This window comes from Notamacropus eugenii, chromosome 1, assembly GCF_028372415.1.
Source record: "Notamacropus eugenii isolate mMacEug1 chromosome 1, mMacEug1.pri_v2, whole genome shotgun sequence".
NCBI classification, from domain to species: domain Eukaryota; kingdom Metazoa; phylum Chordata; class Mammalia; order Diprotodontia; family Macropodidae; genus Notamacropus; species Notamacropus eugenii.
Genome location: NC_092872.1, coordinates 517,520,848 through 517,543,706, shown reverse-complemented (window position 1 = coordinate 517,543,706; position 22,859 = coordinate 517,520,848). Strand labels below are relative to the sequence as shown.

The 22,859-nt window shown below is 39.9% G+C and overlaps 1 protein-coding gene across 3 annotated transcripts in view; it reads right to left on the bottom strand.

Annotated features, from left to right (window-relative positions):
• Positions 1–22,859, bottom strand: part of PTGIS (prostaglandin I2 synthase) — a 67,067-nt gene that overhangs the window by 31,995 nt on the left and 12,213 nt on the right. For all 3 annotated transcript variants that reach the window (XM_072633590.1, XM_072633587.1, XM_072633588.1), the window contains exons 3-6: positions 20,460–20,638; positions 19,849–19,992; positions 18,030–18,175; positions 5,148–5,329 (exon numbers count right to left, since the gene is read on the bottom strand). In XM_072633590.1, coding sequence (XP_072489691.1) covers positions 5,148–5,329; positions 18,030–18,175; positions 19,849–19,992; positions 20,460–20,638 — 651 coding nt within the window. The remainder of the gene's footprint in view (positions 1–5,147; positions 5,330–18,029; positions 18,176–19,848; positions 19,993–20,459; positions 20,639–22,859) is intronic.

Below are 22,859 nucleotides of genomic sequence, written 5' to 3'. Positions count from 1 at the left end.
CAACCCTTCCCCCTATGATTTCTTCAAACTCCTGGGGACATCCGTCAAGGACTTGAGTCATGGAATATCAGATTTCTGAGGCAAGTGACATTAGGTTGAATGCTAAAAACCATCTGGAAAAGAATGAGGAAAATGAAAGTTGATGGACGTGATGGAAGGAACTGGGCATCTCTTTTTGAGTTTTCATCATTTATGACACTAACTACAACATATTGATCACCCAGACCTACTGCTGACTGGTGCTGGATCTGTGTATTTCTGCCCAAGGGAGTCCCAGATGGACCAATCTTCTAAAAATGGAGATGGAAATAGCCTCCCTCTCATGTGCTCCTCAGAACTGCAGGCCTAACTGGCCCTTTTACATTGTAGATTCAAGTGCTCTGACCCTGCTTGTCTCCTCCAACTTCCTAAGCCTTTCATTGACTTTTAACCCATGGAAGAAGCGGAGGTATTGAGAAAGGGAGGGTAGGCTCAGGTTAAAGAGAGACAAAACAGTGGATAGAATGCTGGAGGTGGAGTCAAGGAGATGTGAGTTCAAATCCTGTCTTATACATTCACTAGCTGTGTGACTCTAGGCAAGTCACTTAACTTCCTTTAGCCTTAGTTTCCTCATCTGTAAAATGGGGATAATAATAGAACCTACCTCCCAGGGTTATTGTGAGGATTGAATGAGCAAATATTTGTAAAGTCCTTTGCAAACCTTAAAGAGTATATAAATACTAGCCATTATTTTTTTACTGGTTATTCCATGGCCTCCCCACCCCCCCAAGATCCTCCTAATCCCTCCCTGACCTCTAGAGTGGATTTATAATTAAGTACTTCCCCATCACTCCCCGCCCCCCCCATCCCAACCCACCCTCCTGCCTACCACCCCCAAGTCAGGAACAATGTCCTTACCTACATATTTAGGATTGTTCATTTCCTGGAACAACTCCCTCCCCCTATAAGGAGTTTAAAAGAAAGCCCTGGCTAACATAGAATTTTGCCTTATTTATATTAAACTCAACTTCCATGATTGTTATGACTGGTAGTGACTCCTCTTTCTGTCTGTCCTGAATCCCTGACTTCCTGACTGGTCTACCCTTTGATAACTAAGTCACCTATACTACTCTAGGAAAGGCTCATACGATCATAGATTTAGATTCAGAAGAAATCTTAAAGGTCAATGAATCCAGTTACTTCATTTTACTGAAAAGCAAATGAACCAAAGCTGAGAGAGGTATAAGTGATTTGTCCAGGGTCACAGAGTTTGTTAGTGTTTGAGGCAGGATTTGAACTCTGGTCTTCCTAACACCAAGTCCTGCATGGTATCTGCTACACCTTGCTGTCTCTCTTTCGGGTAGCAGAAAGAACATGAGTCAGAAATCCTGAGTTAGAATTCTGCCACTAGGGCTGACCAACTATGCATCTTGACTTATTCTGCCTCCCTGAGTCTTAGTCATTCTATCTGTGGAATGGGAATAATAACATTTGCCCTACTCAACTCACAGAATTATTATGAGAGAAATTAGTTGTAACCTTTTAAATCTAGAGAAATATAAATGTCAATTAGCATAATTATTTGAAAAGAGTTATGTTTTCACTGGAGATGGGCACTCCCTTCACTGATGTGGATAGTAACTATTCCACATGCAAACAGTAACTACCAAGAGTAATGATTATTTATTATCTTATTAGCAAATCCCTTTATAAAGGGGATTTGTTCTGTGAAGTCTGGATAAGGAAATTTGTTCTGTGAAGTTTGGATTCAGTCAAAGGGCTTCACTTGAGGACCTAGAGGGCCACATGTGGCCTCGAGGCTGGAGGTTCTCCACCCCTGACTTGGTTAAAATCTCAATTCTGCCTCTCACTATCACTGAGAGACTGAGAAAATAACTTAACCTTCCTAAAGCCTCAGTTTCTTCCTCTGTAAAATGGGGAGATTGAACTCAGTGACCTCTTAGTGTTCTTTCAGTTCAATATCTCTGGTCCTGCAAGCCATTTTCCCTCTCTGCTTTCAGTTTACTCCTCTATAAAATAAATGAATGGGTGTTTCCTGTCAACCGGACCAAACTGGCCTCTAACCCGTGAGTGACCAGAGACAAACAGAGCAGGCTAGAGACAGGAAAGTCAGGAATCAAACAGAAGTTTAATTTCAAAGTGAGGGAAACGGCCTGCAAGCAAGGAGGCAGATTAGAAACATGTGCTGGGGTCCTGCCCTTAGCGGAGGGACCTGCTTTAATGTGGCTGAACCTTGATTTATATATTTGTGGCTAGACAAAGTGGAGTATAGCAGCAGTAGTGACCACAACAGCAACAGTGAGGCCAGGTTGTCCAGTCACAAAAAGACCCTTAGTAGCAGGACTTCATGCTGGTGTTTGCCCAAGCTCAGGGACCATCAGTTCATCCAGAGGGTGAGCACAAAGGATTGTTGTTCTGCCAAGCTCAGGGTACAGCCTGCTTTCTGGGCCTTAGCTCTGGAAAACAGGGTGTCTCCTAATATCTTGACACTCCTGATGTCCCCACCCCACTTTCCTCCCTCCTTCTTTGTGGTGTCTCCCCTCATTAGATTATAAGATCCCTGGGGGCAGGGACTGTCTTTGTATTAATTGCATCTCCAATACTTAGCACAATGCCTGGCACATAGTAGGTTTTTAATAAATGTTTATTGAATTAGATTGACTTGAAGGGGATGTTCTTGAAAATCCTCCTGACTCCAAGTTCTATGAGCCCATAAATTTGCCTGCCACTCCCTGGGACCCCTTTCATGAAAGAGACCAAGGGAACAACAGACAGCAATTTGCTGAATTTTCACATTCTTTAGCAAGGTCTTCTCTCATAGAGATCTTATAGTAGACACAAGATGTTGGAGTCAGACATTGAAATGGAACAACTTAAAGGGTGATTTGATTATCACATCAGGATTTCATCGTTTCAGCTGAGCAGGGTTGTTGCAGATTTGAGGTGATCCATTTCTGAACTTCAATATGCAATATACTTTTATTTTTTCCTCTCTTTTTTTAACAAACCATCACTATTCTGTTTTAAAAATTTTTCCATATAAAAATTATAATCTGACTAAATTTAATATTCTTTCCTTCCTTCCTTCCTTCCTTCCTTTCTTCCTTCCTTCCTTCCTTCCTTCCTTCCTTCCTTCCTTCCTTTCTTCCTTCCTTCCTCTCTGCCTCCCTATCTCACCCAGGTTGGAAGTGCAGAGGCCTGCTCCCATTCTGATCAGCAAAAAAGCTTTGACTTGTTCAGTTTTCGGCCTGGGCAAGTTTGGTTCTCCTTAGGCAGCCCAGCAGCTTTACACTCCTGCAGGTTCACCATATTTAGGTCAGCCACAACGTGAGCAACTAATCAGTTTAGCCCAAGGTAACTCAGAACTGCCCTGAGTTCAAGAAACCCCCTAGCCTCAGCCTCCTCAGTTAACAGGGATCACAGGCCTGGGCTACTGCTGCCTATTTATTTTCCTGTTTTCCAAAAAATTTTCATTAAAACAAAACAAAACAAAAAAACCCTTAACTATACCCAGGATATGGGCAGATCATCTTGAAAGTATTCCTCTTAGAAGGAATGTTTTGTTTTTAACTTCTTGGTATGGTTTCAGAATTTAATATTACTACAGCTACCCAAAAGTTCTTCTGAGTTCTCATGGCTATAGTGGCTTTTTTGAATGAAGTTATTTTATTACCCTGTTCAAAAGACCATAATGATTTCTAAAAGAAAATTTTATTAGAGATTTCAGTGGTAGGATTATAGCCTGACTACAGCTACCCCTATGAAGTAAATAGCCTCACAAAATAATCCACAAACGATGAACCATTTGTAGAACAGGTAATTAGACCTTAATGGGAGACTTGATTACATCCACCAGGGATCCAATTAAACACAGTCCCTCACTCTCCCACCCCCACTCACTTACAGCAAAACCTTGCCTCCTTGCCAGCCGCTATCTACATTAAGTGTTAATGGTTACAGAAGAAACTTGAAAATATTCTGCTCTGTCAGGGAATAACCTATCCAGGAATGAAATGGAACACTCTCTGCCTCTTCTGAAGAGAGGGGCAAGGGGAAAGGAAAAGGGACAGGAGAGGGCAGGGGAAGGGGAGGGGAGGAGAAAGGAAAGGAGGAGGGAGAAGGAGAGGGGGAGAGGAGGAGAGAGGGCTGTGCCCAGAGACAAGACCATGAAGCATTCTGTTGCAGGAATCAATTCTGGGCTTTATTTCCCCTCAGGGACTGAGCTACAGCCAGCAGCAGATGGGCCTCATCCATTCTTAGAGGCTTCCCTGATACAGGATTAGAAGGGTGAGGCCATGGTAGTAGCAAGTCTCTCTACATCAAGGTTTGGGGAGCAGACCACTTCTCTAGTTCTTTAAACCAAAGGATCTATAGATGGATGAGCACTTAGAGACTGTCAATGTAGTGGTTCTCAAAGTGTGGTCTGCAGACACCTGAGAGCCCTTTAAAGGGACCTTGGGGTCAAAACTATTTTCATAACAATACTAAGACTATTTATCTATTAAAATCCTCCTACCTTTTCAAACTACATATCTGTATGAGAGATAATAACACATATGTTGCCTGTCTCATCCAGTCAGTATGAGGAAAGCAAACCATATACAGTCATTATTAATTCCAGTGGCTTTCTCTTGCCTCTAGAATAAAATGTAAATTCCTCTGTTTAGTTTTTACAGCCTTACCCAACACAGCCTAGCTTTGCATCCCCACTGGACATTACTGCCCTTCCTGAACTGTGAAATTTAGTCAAAGGGGCCTTTTCCTTGTTCCTCAAACAGGACACTCTTTCTCCCATTCCAGTCTTTTCACTGGCTATCTCCCAGGTCTCCGTATCTCCCCTTCATGGAGATGTAGCCCAAGCACCAGCTTCTGCATGAATCCTTTCCTGATTCCACCAACTGCTAGTGACCTCTCTCCCAGCCCACCCTTTATTTAGCTAGTTGCACACATTCATTTCACGTTTATGCTGTCTACATTTCTGTACTTGTGGTCTCCCCCATTAGAACGTAAGCTCATTAGAAGGAAGGATCATTTCATTCGTTGTGCTCGTGCCCCCAGTGACTAGCACATTACCTGGCCTCGAGAAGGCACTTAATAAATCTTCACCGATTGATTGCTGGAGTGTTTAGACATGCGTGCAAACTCACCTGAGTGGCCCAGAGCTGAAGCAACATGGCCCTAGCCTGCATCTCCTCCCCGGCTCCCAGCTCCTCCAGATATTGCTGGTAGCTGTCCAGCCAGGCACTTCTGTGGGCTCTGCCCAGCAGGCTTTGTGGGGAAAGAAGCTTCCAAAGATGAGCTTTTATTCGGGAGGCTTCTTTCTTCTCCTCTGCAGGGAACATATCACAGAGAGTCAGAGCCTGTATCCAGCCTTTCTGGATACCCTGGGGGAAGCAGTCACTTGTAGGGATATTAAAGGGGCCTCCTAGCCCAGAATTTCACTTCCCTGGTGAAGGCAGTCCCTGTGTTAAACTTCCTTCGTGGTATCTGATTCTGTGCAAACAGCCAGCCCTGGGGTCTTGTAAACCTACCCTAGGCTGTGTGCTCCGTGCCCCAGGCCCATGAGGCTCAGGCCAGAGTTCAGGAAGAGAAAGGACTATGGCAGTGGCCTCCGGATTGGGTTCCCCACCCACAGTCTCTGCCCTCTCCAATCCACCCTTTTGGTTGTCAAGTTGAAAGTCCTAGAACACATATCTGACTATGTTGCTCTCCTGTTCAAGAGATTTGAATGTCTTTCTGCTATTCTGGGATAAAATACAAACTCCTTTGGCACTCAAATCCCTCCACAACTTGGATTCACCTCTTTCCAAATGATTTCCCATTACTGCCTCTCACACACTTAGTATTCTAGCCAAACCAGCTTACTTGCTATTTCCCAGACACAACATCTCATCTCTTGCTTCCTGACCAACAGAGGCTCATGTTTTCGGGCAAGCTGCTAAAGTATGGCCCCAGTCCATCTAACAACAGCAACCAGAAATAATCCACCCTCCATCTGCTCCTGCATCTTAGAGGGGGTATGCAGATCTTTGGGAAGACTCTGACAGGCAGGACCAAGGAGCAGAGCCCAGTGACACTACTGAGAGTGTAAAGCCCAAAATTCAAGACAAAAAGGGAATCTTTCCTGGCCAGTAGAGGCTCCTGTTTGCAGACAAGAGATGGGAAGATGACTGCTCCCTATCTGACCACAACATCCAGAAAGAATCTACCCCCCTTCTGGTCCAACCTCTTAAGGGTGGCTGTTGATTTAATTATGAAAGGATAAATTGCCAGTGATAGCACTGTTTTGCATTTATAGCTCTTCAAAATCCTAATATTAAGTTTTGAGATTAGCAGGTTCAGGAACAGCTGAGCCAGATGCTGATAAAGGTTTTTGTTGCATGTTAGGAAAAAAAAGAAAGAAAGAAAAAAGAAAAGGAAAAAAAGGAACCAAGAGACTTGGCTTCAAGTTCTAACTCTTCTAGTAATTAACTATGTGACCCCAGGCAAGTTGTTTCACTTCTCAGTTTCCTCATTTGTCCAGATGGTTGGATGAGATGGTCTCAAACATTCAGGGGTATACTGGCAAATGTTTAACAAATGGCTCTCCTTAAAAAAAAATACTCAATCTATTCTAAGTTTAATCTGCATTATTTTGATAATTTTAATAATTTGTTTGTTACATTTTGAGTTCTGAGTTGTCTGTCTCCCTCCCTCCCTCCCAAACCTACATTAGAGTCCAACATTGTATACATGTGTGTACATACATGTGTATCACATACATATATGTATACATACATATACACATATATACCTATATATATGGAATCATATAATAAATACTTCAATACATAGTTCTTTCTTTGGAGGTAGATAATATATTCCTTCATAAGCTCTTCATAGTTGATATGAATGATTATATTACTTAAAATAGCTTAGTCATTCACAGTTACTCTTCAAATAATATTACTGTTACTATATACAATGCTTTCTTGGTTCTGCTTCTTTCATTCTGCCTTATTTCATGCAAGTCTTTGCATGTTTTTTCTGAAACCAACCTGCTGGTCATTTCTTACAGCACAGTAATATTCCATCACAATAATTTACCACAACTTACAGTCATTCCCCAGTTGATGGGCATCCATACCCTCCATTTCCAATTTTTTGCCACCACAAAAAGAACTGCTATAAATATTTTAGAACATAAAAGTTTTTTTTTCTTTTTTCTTTAATCACCTTGGGAAACAGACCTAATAGTGGTATTGTTGGGGTAAAGGGTATACAGAGTTTTATAACTTTATAATTATAAATTTTAATTATAATGTATAGTTATAGTAATAAATTATAAGTTATAAATTTATAACTTTATAATTTCAAATTACTCTCCAAAACAGTTGAATCAGTTCACAATTCTACCAACAGAGTATTAGTGTCCCAGTTGTTTCACAGTCCCTCCAGCATTTGTCATTTTCCTTTTCTTGTCATTTTAGCCAATCTGATAGGCATAGTTGTTTTAATTTGCATTTCTCTAATGAATAATGATTTAGAGCACTTTTTCATGTGACTATATTTAACTTGATTTCTTCTTCTAAAAACTGCCTGTTCGTATCTTTTGACCATTTAATAATTGGAGAATGATGCATATTCTTATAAATTTGACTTAGTTCTCTATATATTTGGGATATAAGGCTTTTATCTGAGAAACTGTCTATAAGAATTTCCCCCAGTTTTCTACTTTCCTTCTAATTTTGGCTATGTTGGTTTTATTTGTACCAAACCTTTCTAATTCAATGGAATCAAAATTATTCAATTTACATGCCACAATGCTTGTATATTCGGCAATTCTTCTCTTATCCATAAATCTGATAGGTAATATGTGCCATGTTCCTCTAATTTACTTATGATATCTCCCCTTATGTCTATGTTTTAGATCCATTTTGACCTTATCTTGGTAAATGGTGTAAGATACTGAGCTATACCTAATTTCTGCTAGATTGCTTTCCAACTTTCCCAGCAATCTTTACCCAATAGTGAATTCTTATCCCCAAAGCTTAAATCTTTGCATTTATCAAGCATGAAACTATTATAATCATTTAATAATGTGTATTGTACACTTTCTCTATTTCACTGAGCCACCATTCTATTTCTTAGCTAGTACCTGAGCCAGTAACAACTTTTAAACTGTATAGTTTAAGATCTATTACTGGAGATCTCCTTCTTTTACATTTTTTTATTAATTCCTTTTATATTCTTGACCTTTTGTTTTCCAAATGAACTTTGCTATTATTTTTTCCAGCTCAATAAAGTAATTTTTGGTAGTTTAATTGGGGTGACATTGAGTAAGTAAATTAGTTTAGGTAAAATTTTCATTCTTATTATATTGGCTCAACCCACCCATGAACAATTAATATTTCCTCAATTATTTAAATTTGACTTTATTTGTTTAAAAAGTGTTTGTAATCCTTGGGTTTGTTTCAGTAGGCATATACCTAGGTATTTTGTATTGTCTATGTTATTTTAAATGAAATATCTCTTCTTCTCTCTTCTTGCAGGACTTTGATGGAAACATATAGAAATGTCAGTAATTTATGTGGGTTAATTTTACATCTTTCTACCTTGCTAAAATTCTTAATTTTTTAGTTGAATCGCTAGGATTTTCCAAGTATTCCATCATATCATCTGCAAAGAGAGATAGTTTTCATTTCCACCCTTTCCATTCTGATTTCTTCCATTTCTTTTTATTCTCTTATTGCCATTGCTAGCATTTCTAGTAAAATATTAGATAATAGTGGTGACAATGGACATCTTTGCTTCGCTTCTGATCTTATTGAAAAGGTATCTAGCTTATCCTCATTACAGATAATACTGGTAATTTTAGGTAGATGCTTCATATCATTTTAATTTTAAAAGGAATGAGTGTTCTGTCAAAAGCCTTTTCTGCAACTATTGAAATAATCATATGATTTTTGTTGATTTTGTTATTGATATAGTCAGTTATATTAATAATTTTTCTAGCCTTGTATTTCTGGTATAAATCCCACTTGATTATAATGTATAATCATGGTGAAACACTGCTGTAGTCTTTTAGCTAGTATTTTGTTTAGAGTTTTTGTATCAATGTTCATTAGTGAAATTGATAGGGGAGTTTTTCATATTGATATTCTGTTTTTGCTTTTCCCAGTTTAGGTATTAGCACCATACTTGTTTCATAAAAGGAGTCTGAAGGACTCCTTCTTTCTCTATCATTCCAAATAAATTTTTTAATATTAGAATTGGTTGATTTTTAAATGTTTAGTCAATTCCCTTGTAGGTCTATCTGGCCCCGATACTTTTTTCTTACAAAAAAATTTATAGCCTGTTCAATTTCTTTTTCTAAAACAGATTTATTTAGATATTCCATTTCTTCTTCTGTTAATCTGGGCAGTTTATATTTTTGTAAGTATCCTTCCATTTCACTCAGATGGTACCTTATACTGGCATATAATTGGGCAAAATTACTCCTAATAATTGCTTTAATTTCATCTTCCATAGTGGTGTAGTCACCCTTTTCATTTTTGATACTAGTGATTTGATCTCTCTTTTTAAAAGTCATATTAGCCACTGGTTTATCTATTTTAGTGGTTTTTTCATAAAACTACCTCCTAGTTTTATTTATTAATTAAATGGTTTTCTTACATTAAATTGTATTAATCTCACCTTTAATTTTCAGAATTTCCAATTTGGTGTTTAATTGGGGATTTTTAATTTGCTCTTTTTTTCTGTTTTTTTAAACTGTATATCCAACTCTTTGCTGTTCTTTCTTTATTGTATTGATGTAAGTATTTAAAGATATATATTTTCCTCTGATTATTGCTTTTGCTATATCCCATAAGTTTTGGCATGATATCTCATTATTATCATTCTCTTTCATAAGATTATTTTCTTCTATGATTTGTTCTTTGACCTACGCATTCTTTAAAATTACCCTAGTTAGTATTCAATTAATTTTTAATCTGTTTTCATGATCCTTTAGTAAATATAATTTTTATCACATTATGATCTGAAAAGGATGCAGTCAATATTTCTGCTTTTCTGCAATTAACTGTAAGGATTTTATTATCTAATATACAGTCACATTTTGTAAGGGTGGCATATACCACTGAGAGAAAGATATATTCCTTTCTCTTCCCATCCACTTCTCTCCAGAAGTCTATCATATCTAGCTTTTCTAAGATTCTATTCATCTCCTTGACTTCTTATTTTTTAATGTTACATTTATCTAATTCCGAGAGGCAAAAACTGAAGTCTCCCACTATATGCTGTTGCTCTCTATTTCCACCTGTAATTCATCTACCTTTTCCTTATAAATTTGTAATTCATCTACCTTTTCCTTATAAATTTAGATGCTATAGCATTTGATGCATATCTAATTAGTATTGATATTGTTTCATTATTTATACATTTTATCATAATGTAGTTTCCCTGCTTATGTCTTTTAATTGAATCTACTTCAGCTTTAACTTTGTCTGAACTCACAATGACTGACCCTGCTTTTTTCTATCAGCCAAAGCATTATAAATTCTACTCCAGCCCTCTCATTTTAAAGTGTATTTCTTGTAAACAATGTATTGTTGGGCTCTGGGTTTTGATACATTTTTGATACATTTTACTATCTGTTTCCATTTTATGGGTGAGTTCACCCTATTCACATTCAAAGTTATAATTACCCTCTATCCTATGTCCCCCACTGTTTATCCTTCTCTCTCTCTCTCTCTCTCTCTCTCTCTCCCCCTCCTGAAAAGTTTAGTTTACTCCTGACCCTTTCTCCCTTATTTGCACACCTTTCTAAGAGTCTCCACTTATTCTATCCCCGTGACCTCCTATTTCCCTATTTCTCTGCAAACTAAGACTTTTAACCCCCCTATATATATATATATATGTATATATATATATATGTATATGTATATATACTGCCTGCTCTCCACCTCATCCTCTCTTCCAATGTTAAAAACTTTTCTATTCACACCTTTTTTATATGAGAGAAATTGCTCCCTTTTACCTCTCCCTATCCAATTTAATTTTTTAGGATTGTTCCATCATAATCAACTCAAACCCAAGCCCTTTAACAATGCATACTTTTTCTAACTACTCTAAATAATAACATTCTTAAGAGTTGCAGATATTATTTTCCCATATAAAACAGTAAACAGTTTAAACTTATTAAAGGATTTAGTCTTTCATGATTACCTTCTTTTGTTTCTCCTGATTCTTGTATTTGAAAGTCAAATTTTCTATTCTGGTCTGATCTTTTCCTCGAGTGTCCGAAAATCCTTTAATTCATCAATTATCTATTTTTTTCCCTAGCAGGATTATACTCTGCTTTGCTAGGTTGTTGTGTTAGTCCTTCATTGCCGAAGAAGACCATACCATCAGAGAAATGGTGACATGATTTGCACTTGACTTAGTTTTGAGTGAGAGAGGGCTGTGCAAGGTCACCAGCCTCACCTCTCCTCCAGAGCCATCTGGATCCAGACACCAGATATTCATCAGGATGACTGCCCAGGATGCAATGGGAGACCTTGGCCCTTTTAGGCCTATTCAGTACTCAGTGAACAGACCTGTTTAAGAAGTAGTCAGGGGATGGCCCCTTTAATGAGGCAAAGAAAAATAACTAAATCAAGCTGGGAAGGAAACAGCAACAATCACTCTTAAGCCTGGAGAGTCCAGAAAACAGACCTTAAATGGAGCTTGGGCAGGGATGTAGTGTGCTACACTCTATGGGCTTCAGAGGACTATAGGTTTAAGGGTTTGGTAAAGGAGAGGAGAGGGGAGGGGAGGAGAGGGGAGGAGAGGAAAGAAGAGGAAAGGAAAGGATCTAGCCAGTAAAGTCCAAGTTAACTGGGCATCCTCTGGCCATCCAAATTTACCTTCCTTTGCATAGGAGAAGGAAGGGGATGGGGAGACAGACTGAAGAGGAGCTGAGTTACCTAGCTAGCTGGGTCCCATTCAGGCAACTGAGTCTACTCATAGGTTGTTGTGTTCATCCTTCACTGCCAAAGAAGACCATGCCATCAGAGAAGTGATAACATGACTTGCACTTGACTTTGTTTTGAGTGAGGGACCTTGACCTGGAAGTTTTGAAACTTAGCTATAATTTTCCTGTGAGTTTTCATTTTAGGATCTCTTTCAGATGGTGATAGGTAGATTTTTTTTCAATTCCTATTTTACCCTTCAATTTTAAGACTTCAAGGCAATTTTCCTTGATAATTTCTTGAAGTATGTCTAGACTCTATTTTTTATCATAACTTTCAGGTAATTCAACATTTCTTATATCATCTCTCCTTGATCTGTTTTCCAGGTCAGTTATTTTTCCAACAAGATATTTCATATTCTCTTCTATTTTTCCATTCTTCTGATTTTGCTTTGTTATGTCTTGTGAAGTCACTAGCTTCCCCTTGCCCAATTCTAATTTTTAAGAAGATGTTTTCTTCAGTAAGTTTTTGGACCTCTTTTTCCAGATGGTTGGTTTTCTTTTCAAATGTCTTATTTCTTTTTCCAATTTTTCCTCTGCCTCTCTTATTTGACTTTTAAAGTTCTTTTTAAGCTCTCCCATGAATCTTTTTTGGGTTTGTGATCATTTTACATTTTCCTTTGAAGCTTTACAAGTGGCTGTTCTCACTTCATTTCTTCTGAGTTTAAACTCTGGTCTTCTCTATCACCATAGTAACTATCTATGGTCAGTTTCTTTTTTTATTACTTCTTCATTTTTAATGGTCTATCTTAGTTATTAACTTTATATTAGGGTTGAGCTTGCTCCTGGGGTTGGAGGACAATGTTTCAAGCTTCATATTTTTTGCACTGTTGTTTTCAGAGCTCTATCTGGGAGTCTTTGAATTTTTGGTTCTTCCAATGTGCTGTGATCCAAGGCCAGGGTGGTCACTGCTCTTCTGGCTTGCATCTTGGTGACCTCAAGTACTCTTCTCCACCCCTGAGTCATGACCAGGCCTCCCACACTGCCTCTACAAAAGCTTGATATTCTGGAAATACACCACTGGTCTCCATGCAGCTGCAAGTGTCAGTCTGCCCTGGAACCAAAATCAGGGACTGCACTCTCCTGCAAAGGACCATAACCAGTCCTCTCCCTCCCCAGACCCAGAGCAGGAACTCTGCCTCTCTGTGACTGCACTCACCAGTTATGCTCACTCCTTTTAACCTGGGACTAGGTCAGGTTAACACACCAGAGCCCCCATCCAGTGTCAGCGGAGGGTCCCTGCATTCTCCTGTTAGTTACCTGATTCCCACATTGTGAAAGTTCTCAAACCACCAGCTGCCACCAACACAGCTACCCCTAAGGCTTGCTGTTTATTGATGCTGTTTATTAAAGCCAAGGGAGGATGCACTTCATTCCTGATCAGACCACCCCATAAGTCAGGTCTTTCCTAACATCCTTCTAAGTTGTCTTAGGTTAGATAACTGTTTTGTCTTGATCTTTTACCTTTTATTATTTCTACCACTCTAAAATTCAATTTGAGGCATTGTTTTAAGTTTTTTTTTGGAGGAGAATTTAGGAGAGCCAGGTAATTTCCTGCCTTATTCCACTATATTCCCACAATGCCAAGTCCTTTGTTCTATATTATTAACATTTTTCTCTCTCACTTTCTTTAAGTCTAGACAATCAGCAAACAATATATCAAGGTCTACTCTATAGCCTTTATCAATTTCTTAGGCATAAATTCCCACTGATTTCACAATCAGCTCTTGTGAGTTGATACTAGAAAACTCTAGCACATCCCCACAACCATCCTTTTCCTGCTCATAGCCTGCTCTGTGAATGGTTCAATGGCCAGAAAACCCTTTCCCAACATTGACACCTACTGACCATGGTTGGAATTCCCTCTTTATTCTATGTGGAGGCCAGATTCAATTTAATTCAAGAAACTATGTGTCTATTATGTGTAAGGCACTATGGTAAGTACTTAGGAAATAAGGACAAAAATGAAACAATCCCATCTCCCAAAGTTCACATCCAAAAGTGAAGCAGAGGAAGGGAATATAACACATTCATAAATTCAATTTAATTTAACATACACTAATCAACCCCCAACTATGTGCCAGGCATTGGAGAGAAAAAGGTAAAATAAAATAAAAGAGCCAGTCCCTGCCCTAAAGAAGCTTCTGTTTTACTGGGGAGAAGGGGGCAGAACAACATGTATATGCATAAATAAAATATAGACAGAATGAATACAAAATAATTGGTGGGGGCAGTAGAGAATAATAACAGTTGGACAGATTCGATAAGGCTTCCTGAAGGAGGTGGTACCCAAGTTGTTCTCTGAAGGAAATTAGGGAAATCTACAAGGTTGTGAGGAGGTAGAGCATTCTAGTCATGAAGGGCTGCCCATACAAAGGCACAAAGGTAGGAGATGGGATATCATGTACTGAATACAGGAAGTAGGTCAATTTCGCTAGACTGCAAATAAACTTCAGGGGGAGAAAAAGCATTAAAACCTGGGAAGATCAGGAAAGAACTCTTGTAAGAGGTGGCATCTGAAGTGAGCCAAGAGAAAAGACAGGGATAAAATGGAGGGAAGTATGAGAGATGGTCTATGCATATGCACGGAGGATAACAATAATAACTAAGATTTTGAAGTTTGCAAAGCATTATCTTAATATCTTTAGGAGGTAAGCGCTATTATTATCTCCATTTTACAGATGAGGAAACTGAGGCTGAGAGAGGGTAAGTGACTTGCCCAGGATCACATGGCTAGTATGTATCTGAGGTTATAGTTGAAGTTAGATCTTTCTGACTCTTGATCTCTCTGCACAGAGCCATATTGCCTATAAGATAGAGATTTAATGCCAAGTTGGAGGCTGGCATTAGGGCCAGTTTGACTATAATGCAGGGAACATTAAGGGAACTAGCATAAAATAAACCTGGGAGATGGGTGGGAGACAGATCATAGAGGGCTTTAAGTACCAGACCAAGAAGTCTGTATCTTAAATAAAAGGAAAACACTGAAGTATTTGAGCAGGGGAGCAATATAGTGAGACCTATGTCTTACAGATTTTAATTCAGAAACTGCATGGGAGTGGACTGTAAGGAGGAGGGATTGGGTGTTGGAAGACCAATGAGGAAGCCACTGCAATTGTCCAGGAATAAAGTGATAAAGACTTGAATCACAGTATTGTGGTGTGAGTAGAAGGAAAGGGATAGATATAGAAAATGTTGTGGAAGAAGAATGCACGGGTCTTGGCAAATAATGAGCTATGAGAGAGGGCAAGGGAGAAAGAAGAGTCAAGGAAAGTTTCAAGACTGGGAACCTTGGTGACAAGAAGGATGATGGGATACCTAACAGAAATAGGGAAGTTTGGAGGAAGGATGGAATATGAGCTGTGTTTTTGACATACTGACATCAGAGTAGAGATGCTAAGACTAAACTTTAGGAGAGATTAGTCTTAGATACATAGATTTAGGAGTCATCTGCTCAGAGTTGATAACTGAACCTAAAGGGGCTGATAAAATCACCAAGAGAGTTGCTGTAGAGAGAGAAGAGGATCCAGGACAGAACCCTGGGAGATACTATGCTTCAGGGGGTAGATGTGGATGATAATCTGGCAAAAGAGACCAAGAAGAAACAGTCAAAAGGTAAGAAGAGAACCAGGGCAGAGTTGTGTGAGAAAAGCTAAGGGAGGAGAGAATCTCTGGGAGCAAGAGGTCAATTAGAATGAGGACTTGGAAAAGTCTATTAGATTAACAGTTAATAAATTATTGATAACCTTGAAGAGGTCAGTTTCAGTAGAGTGATGGGATTAGAAGCCAGATTGCAAAGGGGTGAGAAGCAAATGTAAGTAAGGAAATTAAAGCAATGAGTATAAGACTGTGAAAATACGTGAAAGGGTAGAATGAAAGCATGAGGGATTGTCAAGGTCAAATAAGGATGTTTTGTAAGGATGGAAGAGACCTGGACACAGTTGTAGGTAGCAGGAAAGGAGTTAATAGATAAGGATATACTGTACAGAATAAATAAAAAGGGGAACTGACTGAATGCAAAAGCTCTTAGAGGAGATGGGAGGGGAAGGGATTCCAAGGACAAGTGGAGAGGCTGGCCTTGGCAAAGGTGCAACTACCTCCTTTTTAGAGACTGGAGCAAAGCAGAAGAAACAGGAGAATGATGCAGAAGGGCTTTCAGGTGTGGCACAGGAGAAAAAAAGAGTTCATGAATGATGGCCTCTATTTTCTCAATAATGCAAGAATTCAAATTCTCCACTAAAGTGGAGAGGTGGCATAGTGAGCTCGCACAGAGAAGGCTTTAGAATAGCCACTGTGGAAAGCACCACAGAAAATCAATCAAGTCCAATTGAAATTAAATAACATAACTCTGTAGAGGACCCTATTGGCATAGTTATGGCTTTTCCCCAAAAGCAGCATATAAGTGGGAGCAGAGGAAGATAGCTGGGCTAACACTCAGGGATAGGCTTTGGGCAAGGTATTACTTATGGTAGGATGAGGGGGACAGATGCCGCAAGGGTAGAGGATAGTGGATCAAGCCTTTGAAGGGAAGAAACTGAGACCAGAGCCATGGTGATGGACTGGGAAAACAGGGAAGAGTCAGAGAACTGGAGGTCATGGTGAAGATGAAGAGTGGTCATTGTCCTTCATTTTCAAAGAGGACCAAAATGACATCACTATGTTAGAGTCAAGCTTCAGTGTGTCCGACTATGGCTAATCAGACCAAGACAAGCTCAAAATGTTCCACCACAGATCAGGCACAAATAGTCCATGTGAACATTTGAGGTGGATTCTCTAAATTTGTGCATCATAGAGTGAGAAAGATGTGAAAGGATGGGTATCTGTAATTTGAGAGAAGAATTTCAGAGTTATGAATCGGGGAGTCACACAGTTATGGGTGATAGTGGGATCAAGGGCACGACTGACCTACCTTAGGGGTGGCTGAGTTCACAGAGTAAAGCGGAATTTCCTACAAGTTGGATACTTCTGAGAATGATGAACTCAACTAAGAAGCTTAGATGTTCTAGGGGCCATCCTCATGTATGTTTAATCCTCTATACTTGTCAGTATTTTAAGGTACAGAGGAAGACTATGATGACATCTATACTTGTCAGTATGTTAAGGTGCAGATGAAGACCATGATGACCTCAATACTTGTTAGTATGTTAAGGTGCAGATGAAGACCATGATGACCTCAATACTTGTTAGTATGTTAAGGTACAGAGGAAGACCATGATGACCTCAATACTTGTTAGTATGTTAAGGTACAGAAGAAGACCATGATGATCTCAATACTTGTTAGTATGTTAAGGTACAGAGGAAGACCACGATGATTTCTATACTTGTCAGTATATTAAGGTACAGAGGAGGATCATGATGATTTCTATACTTGTTAGAATGTTAAGGTATAGAGGAAGACTATGATCCAGGTACTAAACTCCTTGAGAAATAAAGAAAAATTACCTGGAGGTCAGTAAATGACTTTGACAAAGATCTGGATTGGGCAATATGGATGGTTTGAGGGAATCTCAAAGGAAGAGATGTTGCTAAATGGTGACAGCAGCTGAAGAGTCTGAAAGAGGCAGCAGAGAGCAAGGAATGTGTCTGAGAGAAGGAATTCCCCATAATGGGGAGTGTTGTCAGGGATGCAAGTTCTTCAGAGAAGGAGGGAGGGAAAGAGGGAAGTCTCATTCCAAACTCATAGCTCAGCAATACAATGGATCCAATGCCTAGTCAGACGACTCTCACCTCCATCTACATGGCCTCTTGTGGGGTTTACAGGGAGTGAAAGGAGGGGAAAAAAAGGGAGGGACATGGCCATGGGGATGGCTTGGGAGGAAGCTGAAGGGACTCTTCCCTGGGGCAAGAACCTCAAGGAAAGAGGTAGATAAAGTCAGAACTCTAGATTCTTTGCCCAGGTTGCTCAGGGAGGGCATCCTATCCTGAGCCAGGACTATAGTTGGGAACAAAGGCTATTTTCTTCTCCTCCTCTCCACCACTGCTTCCCCATCTACTTGGGGCTTAGTCCTCTCTCCTACCTTAGGGACTCCGTAGTACTCACCTGCTGACAGAGAGCTACGGGCGAGTTTCATCAGAAGCTGGTCCAGCTGATGGAAATTCTGGAAAACCTCAGCAGAGTGGGCCCGATCTCGGGCCTGGCTAGCTGGATCATCCCCTTCAGTGCCATACAGCGTCAGGTAGCCAGCTCTGGTTGGCATGGCAATATAATCGTTAGTATGAACTAAACTTCACTCTGGATCAATATTCACTTCTAAAACCCTTTGGCAAATCAGAAATCAAACATTTCACCATGTCCTAACACTCTATGTTCTAAGCTCCTTTTCAGCTCTGGCATTCTATGTTCAATGTTCTAAAGTCCCTTGTACCTCTAAAATTCTCTGTATTCTGTGCTAGGTTCTCTTCCAGCTTTAACACTCCATCTTCACTCTTGTAGAATCCCTTCCAAATCTGACATTCTATATTTTTAGTTTTAAGGTCCCACACAGCTCTAACATTCTATGTTCTATGTTTCATTTCCAACTCTGGAATTCTATGTTCTAAGGTTCCTTCTAGCTCTAACATTTTATAGAGAATCAGAATTTATAGCTGGAAGGGACCTCAAAGATCATCTAGTTGAACCCTCTTAATTTACAGGAAACTGAGGTTGAGGGTTAGGAAATGATGATTTACCTTCCCCAATTAATAAATAGTCAAAGGGTATGAACAGGCAGTTTTCAAAGGAAGAAATTAAAGCTATCTATAATCATATGAAAAATGCTCTAAATCACTATTGATTAGAGAGATGCAAAGCAAAACAACTCTGAGGTACCACATCACACCTATCAGATTGGCTAACATGACAGAACAGGAAAATGATAAATGTTGGAGAAGATGTGGGAGAGTTGGAACACTAATCAGCTGTGAGCTGATCCAAACATTCTGGAGAGCAATTTCGAACTATGCTCATACCCTTTGTATGTGTATACCCTTTGACCCAGCAGTATCACTTCTAGGACTGTATCTCAAAGAGATCATAAAAATGGGAAAAGGACTCACATGTACAAAAATATTTATTGCAGCTCTTTTTGTGGTGGCCAAGAACTGTAAATTGAGGGGATGCCCATCAACTGGGGAATGACTGAACAAGATGTGGGATATGAACGTAATGGAATACTATGGTGCTATAAGAAATGATGAACAGGAAGACTTCAGAGAGGCCTGGAAGGACTTATGTGAACTGATGCTGAGTGAAATGAGCAGAACCAAGAGAACACTATACACAATTACAGCCACAGTGTTTGATGACTGATTTTGATAAGACTTAGCTCTTCTTAGCCATGCAAGGACCTAAAACAATTCCAAAGGACTCATGAATGAAAATGCTATCCACATCCAGAGAAAGAACTATGGAGTCTGAATGCAGAGTGAAGCAGACTATTTTCTTTTTTGTTTCATTGTGTTTGTCTTTCTCATGGTTTCTCCCATTGATTATAATTCTTCTACACAACATGATTAATGTGAAAATGTGTTTAACAGAAATGTATAGAGCCTATATCAGATTGCATGCTGTCCTGGGAAGGAGTGGGGAGGGAGGGGGAGAAAATTTAAAACTTATGAAAGTGAATGTTGAAAACGAAAAATAAATAAAGTAAGTAATAAAAAAAAAGGAAGTGCTTTACCAAAACCCCCTCCTAGCTCTAAGATTCCATGAAATGGTCACACATCCCTTACATAGATATGGTGACTTCAACTTTTCAAAAAGTTTCTACATCTACCCTCTCATTTGATAAATACACAAGCCCTACCTTCCATTCCCCTTCCCAATGGCCCATGTTATTAGTTTGCCTGCAAGGTTGGGGTTGTATTAGAAAGAAACTCACCTGAGCATCGTGTCATAGGAGAACTGGAACAGCCCCGTTTCCTGCCAGTCTGTACCCGTGTCCTCAGAATCCTTCAGAAGGATGTTGCAAAGGTTGTTAAACATGGCCCCAGTGAGGGCCTGTAGGTTCTTGTGGAGCAGGGTCCTGGGGAAGAGGGGAATTACAGGGCTGAACTTGACTCCGGAGCCCACTAATGACAGTCCTAACTATGATCATGGCCTACTTCATGCTGCTTTCCAGTTTAAAAGCACTTTCACATCCATTATCTTATTTATTCCCCGCAATAGCCCTGGGAATGAGGCAGAATAGGCATTATTCTACCCATTTTACAGATAAGAAAATTAAAGTTCAGAAAAGGGAAGTGACTTGTTCATCATCACAAAGCTAGTAAATGGCCCAGTGGGACTTGAACCCAGATCTCCTGAATCTCAATCCAGTGCTTATTTGGGGGGAGGGGGGGAGTGGGAAAGGTAATCAATCATTCAGCAACTATCTGTTATGCTTGATACAGGGTTTACAAAGACACACAGGTGACACTGAATGTGCAGTAGACTAAAAAAAGGCTTCTCTCCCTTTCCCAACCCCAAAGTGATCATTCCTCAGACACTCACGGTTTTATCTTGGCTTTCTCCAAACCAGGATCATAGTTGGCCAGCTGGACATCAAAAATCTTCTCCATCAGGAAGATGGCATATTTGTAGAAATCCAGCTTGGAGCTGGACTCCCAAATAACTGCATCATATGAATGAGGGTCCAGAAGGACTGTGATAAACCTCCCTGCCACAAGCACCTGGGGAAGTCAGTGCAGTCAGAGATCAAGGGAGCACAGGATCTAGAGTTAGAAGACAGGCTTGGAGACCATGTAGCCCAACCTGCTCATTTTATAAGTGAGGAAACCAAGACTTAGAAATGGGCAGTGATTTATTCAAGATTAATGGGGTGTCAATGGCAGGGGCAGAATTCAAACCCAGCTCCTTTGACTTCAAATCCAGTTATTTTCTTTTTATACTGTGCTTCCTCTCCAGTGTTAGTTTTGTTCTGTTAGTGTTAAGTGAGACACACTGAGATAGGGAAAAGGAGAAGGGAACTGGACCCTCACTGGACACTTGCCACAGCAGCTATCCCAGACCTTTTTTCTCCTTAAGCCTCCCATATTACCCTCTGCTTAATGCTCTCAGTCAAGAGACGACCTCAAGTAATAATTTACTGAGAAAATAGAAGCTATCCCAGGGATGGCTAGGTGGTAAAGTGGACAGAGTGTGGGACTTGAAGTAGGGAAGACCTGAGTTCAGATGCAGCTTTACACACTTATTAGCTGCATGACCTTGGGCAAATCACTTAATCTCTGTGCATCCCAATTTTCTCATCTGTCAAATGGGGATAATAATAGCACCTACCTCCCATAGTTGTTGTGAAGACAAAATGAGATAATCTTGATAAACTACTGTGTGTGTGTGTGTGTGTGTGTGTGTGTGTATGCCAGCTATTCTTACTATGAGTTCCCTCTTCTCCACTCCCTAGATCTCAAAACTCCTTGACGTCATTCCCCATTGTATCCCCCTTTACACTAGTCTTTGATGAAAAGGTGACCCTTCTTTCCAAGGCCAACTCTTCAACTCTTCTACATGTATCCTTGGTCCTATCCCCTCCCTTCATGTCCTCTCTCTCTCACACACCACCCCCTTTCTCCTTCCCTCTCCCATTTTCAGTTTCTTCCTATCTCCTTGTTCCTTTTCTGCTGCCTACAAATACATCTAAATCTCTTTCATTCTTAATAAGCCTTCATTTGAATTTACCGTCTCCTCAAGCAATTGGCATCCTGTATTTGTGCTCTCCTTCACAACCAAATTCCTAGAAAAAGCTGTCCCCTCTTATGGCCTCTTTCTTTCCTCTCTTTTTCAACCCTTTCCAATTTGGATTCTGACCTCAGCACTCAACTGAAATTCCTCTCTCCAAAGTTACCAATGATCTTTTAATTGCCAGATCCAAGGGTCTTTTTCACAGTCCTCATCCTTCTCAATCTCTCCCTTTCCTGCATTTAACACTGTTGACTACTCTGGGGACAAATCTCCTCACTGGGTTTTTCTAACACTGTTCTCTCTTGGCTCTCCTTCTACTCTTCTGACCACTTCGGATTTATGTGCCTTTTCTGAGTCATTATTCACATCCTATCCCCTTACACTGGATATTCTCAAAAGCTCTGTCCTGGGCCCCCTTCTCTATTCTCTCTCTAGATTCTTGGTAACGTCTTCAGCTCCCATGGGTTTGATTTTATCACCTCAAGGCACAAGACTCTCAAGTGAGAATCCACATAATCAGCTACCTATCCAGATCTACCTCATATTCTGAAATAGATGTCTGATAGACATCACAAACTTACTATATCCAAAACAGATCTCGTTATCTTTCTGCCCAAACACACTCTAATTCCTAACGTTTCTATTTCTGTCCAAGATGGGAGAGTGAAGTCCTTCCAGTCACCCCTGTCTCCTCCCTCTCCCTCTTTCACATTCATATCTCCAAATCAGTTGCCAAATCTTTCTGTTTTTGCTTCCACAACATTTCTCACATCTGTTCCCTTATCTCTCCTCCCACAACCAAACACCTTAATCCAGGTCATTGTCACCACTCCTGGATTATTTCAAGAGCCTCTTACTTAGTCTTCCTGGTTCAAGTTCCTCCCCCTCTCCCACATCCTCCACACAATCTTTGTGTTGATTTTCCTAAAGCACAGATCTGATGATGTTACACCCCCCTCCCAAATACCAATGATTTCCTATTAAATCTAGAACCAAATACAAAATTTGTCTCTTTGGAATTTAAAGACTTTCACAACCTGGCTTTTGTTATTGTTCTGTCATTTTCAACCATATCCTACTCCTCATGACCTCAGTTGGGTTTTTTTTGGCAGAGATACTGGAGTGGTTTGCCATTTCCTTCTCCAGCTCATTTTACAGATGAGGAAACTGATGCAAACAGGGTGAAGTGACTTTCCCAGGGTCACACAGCTA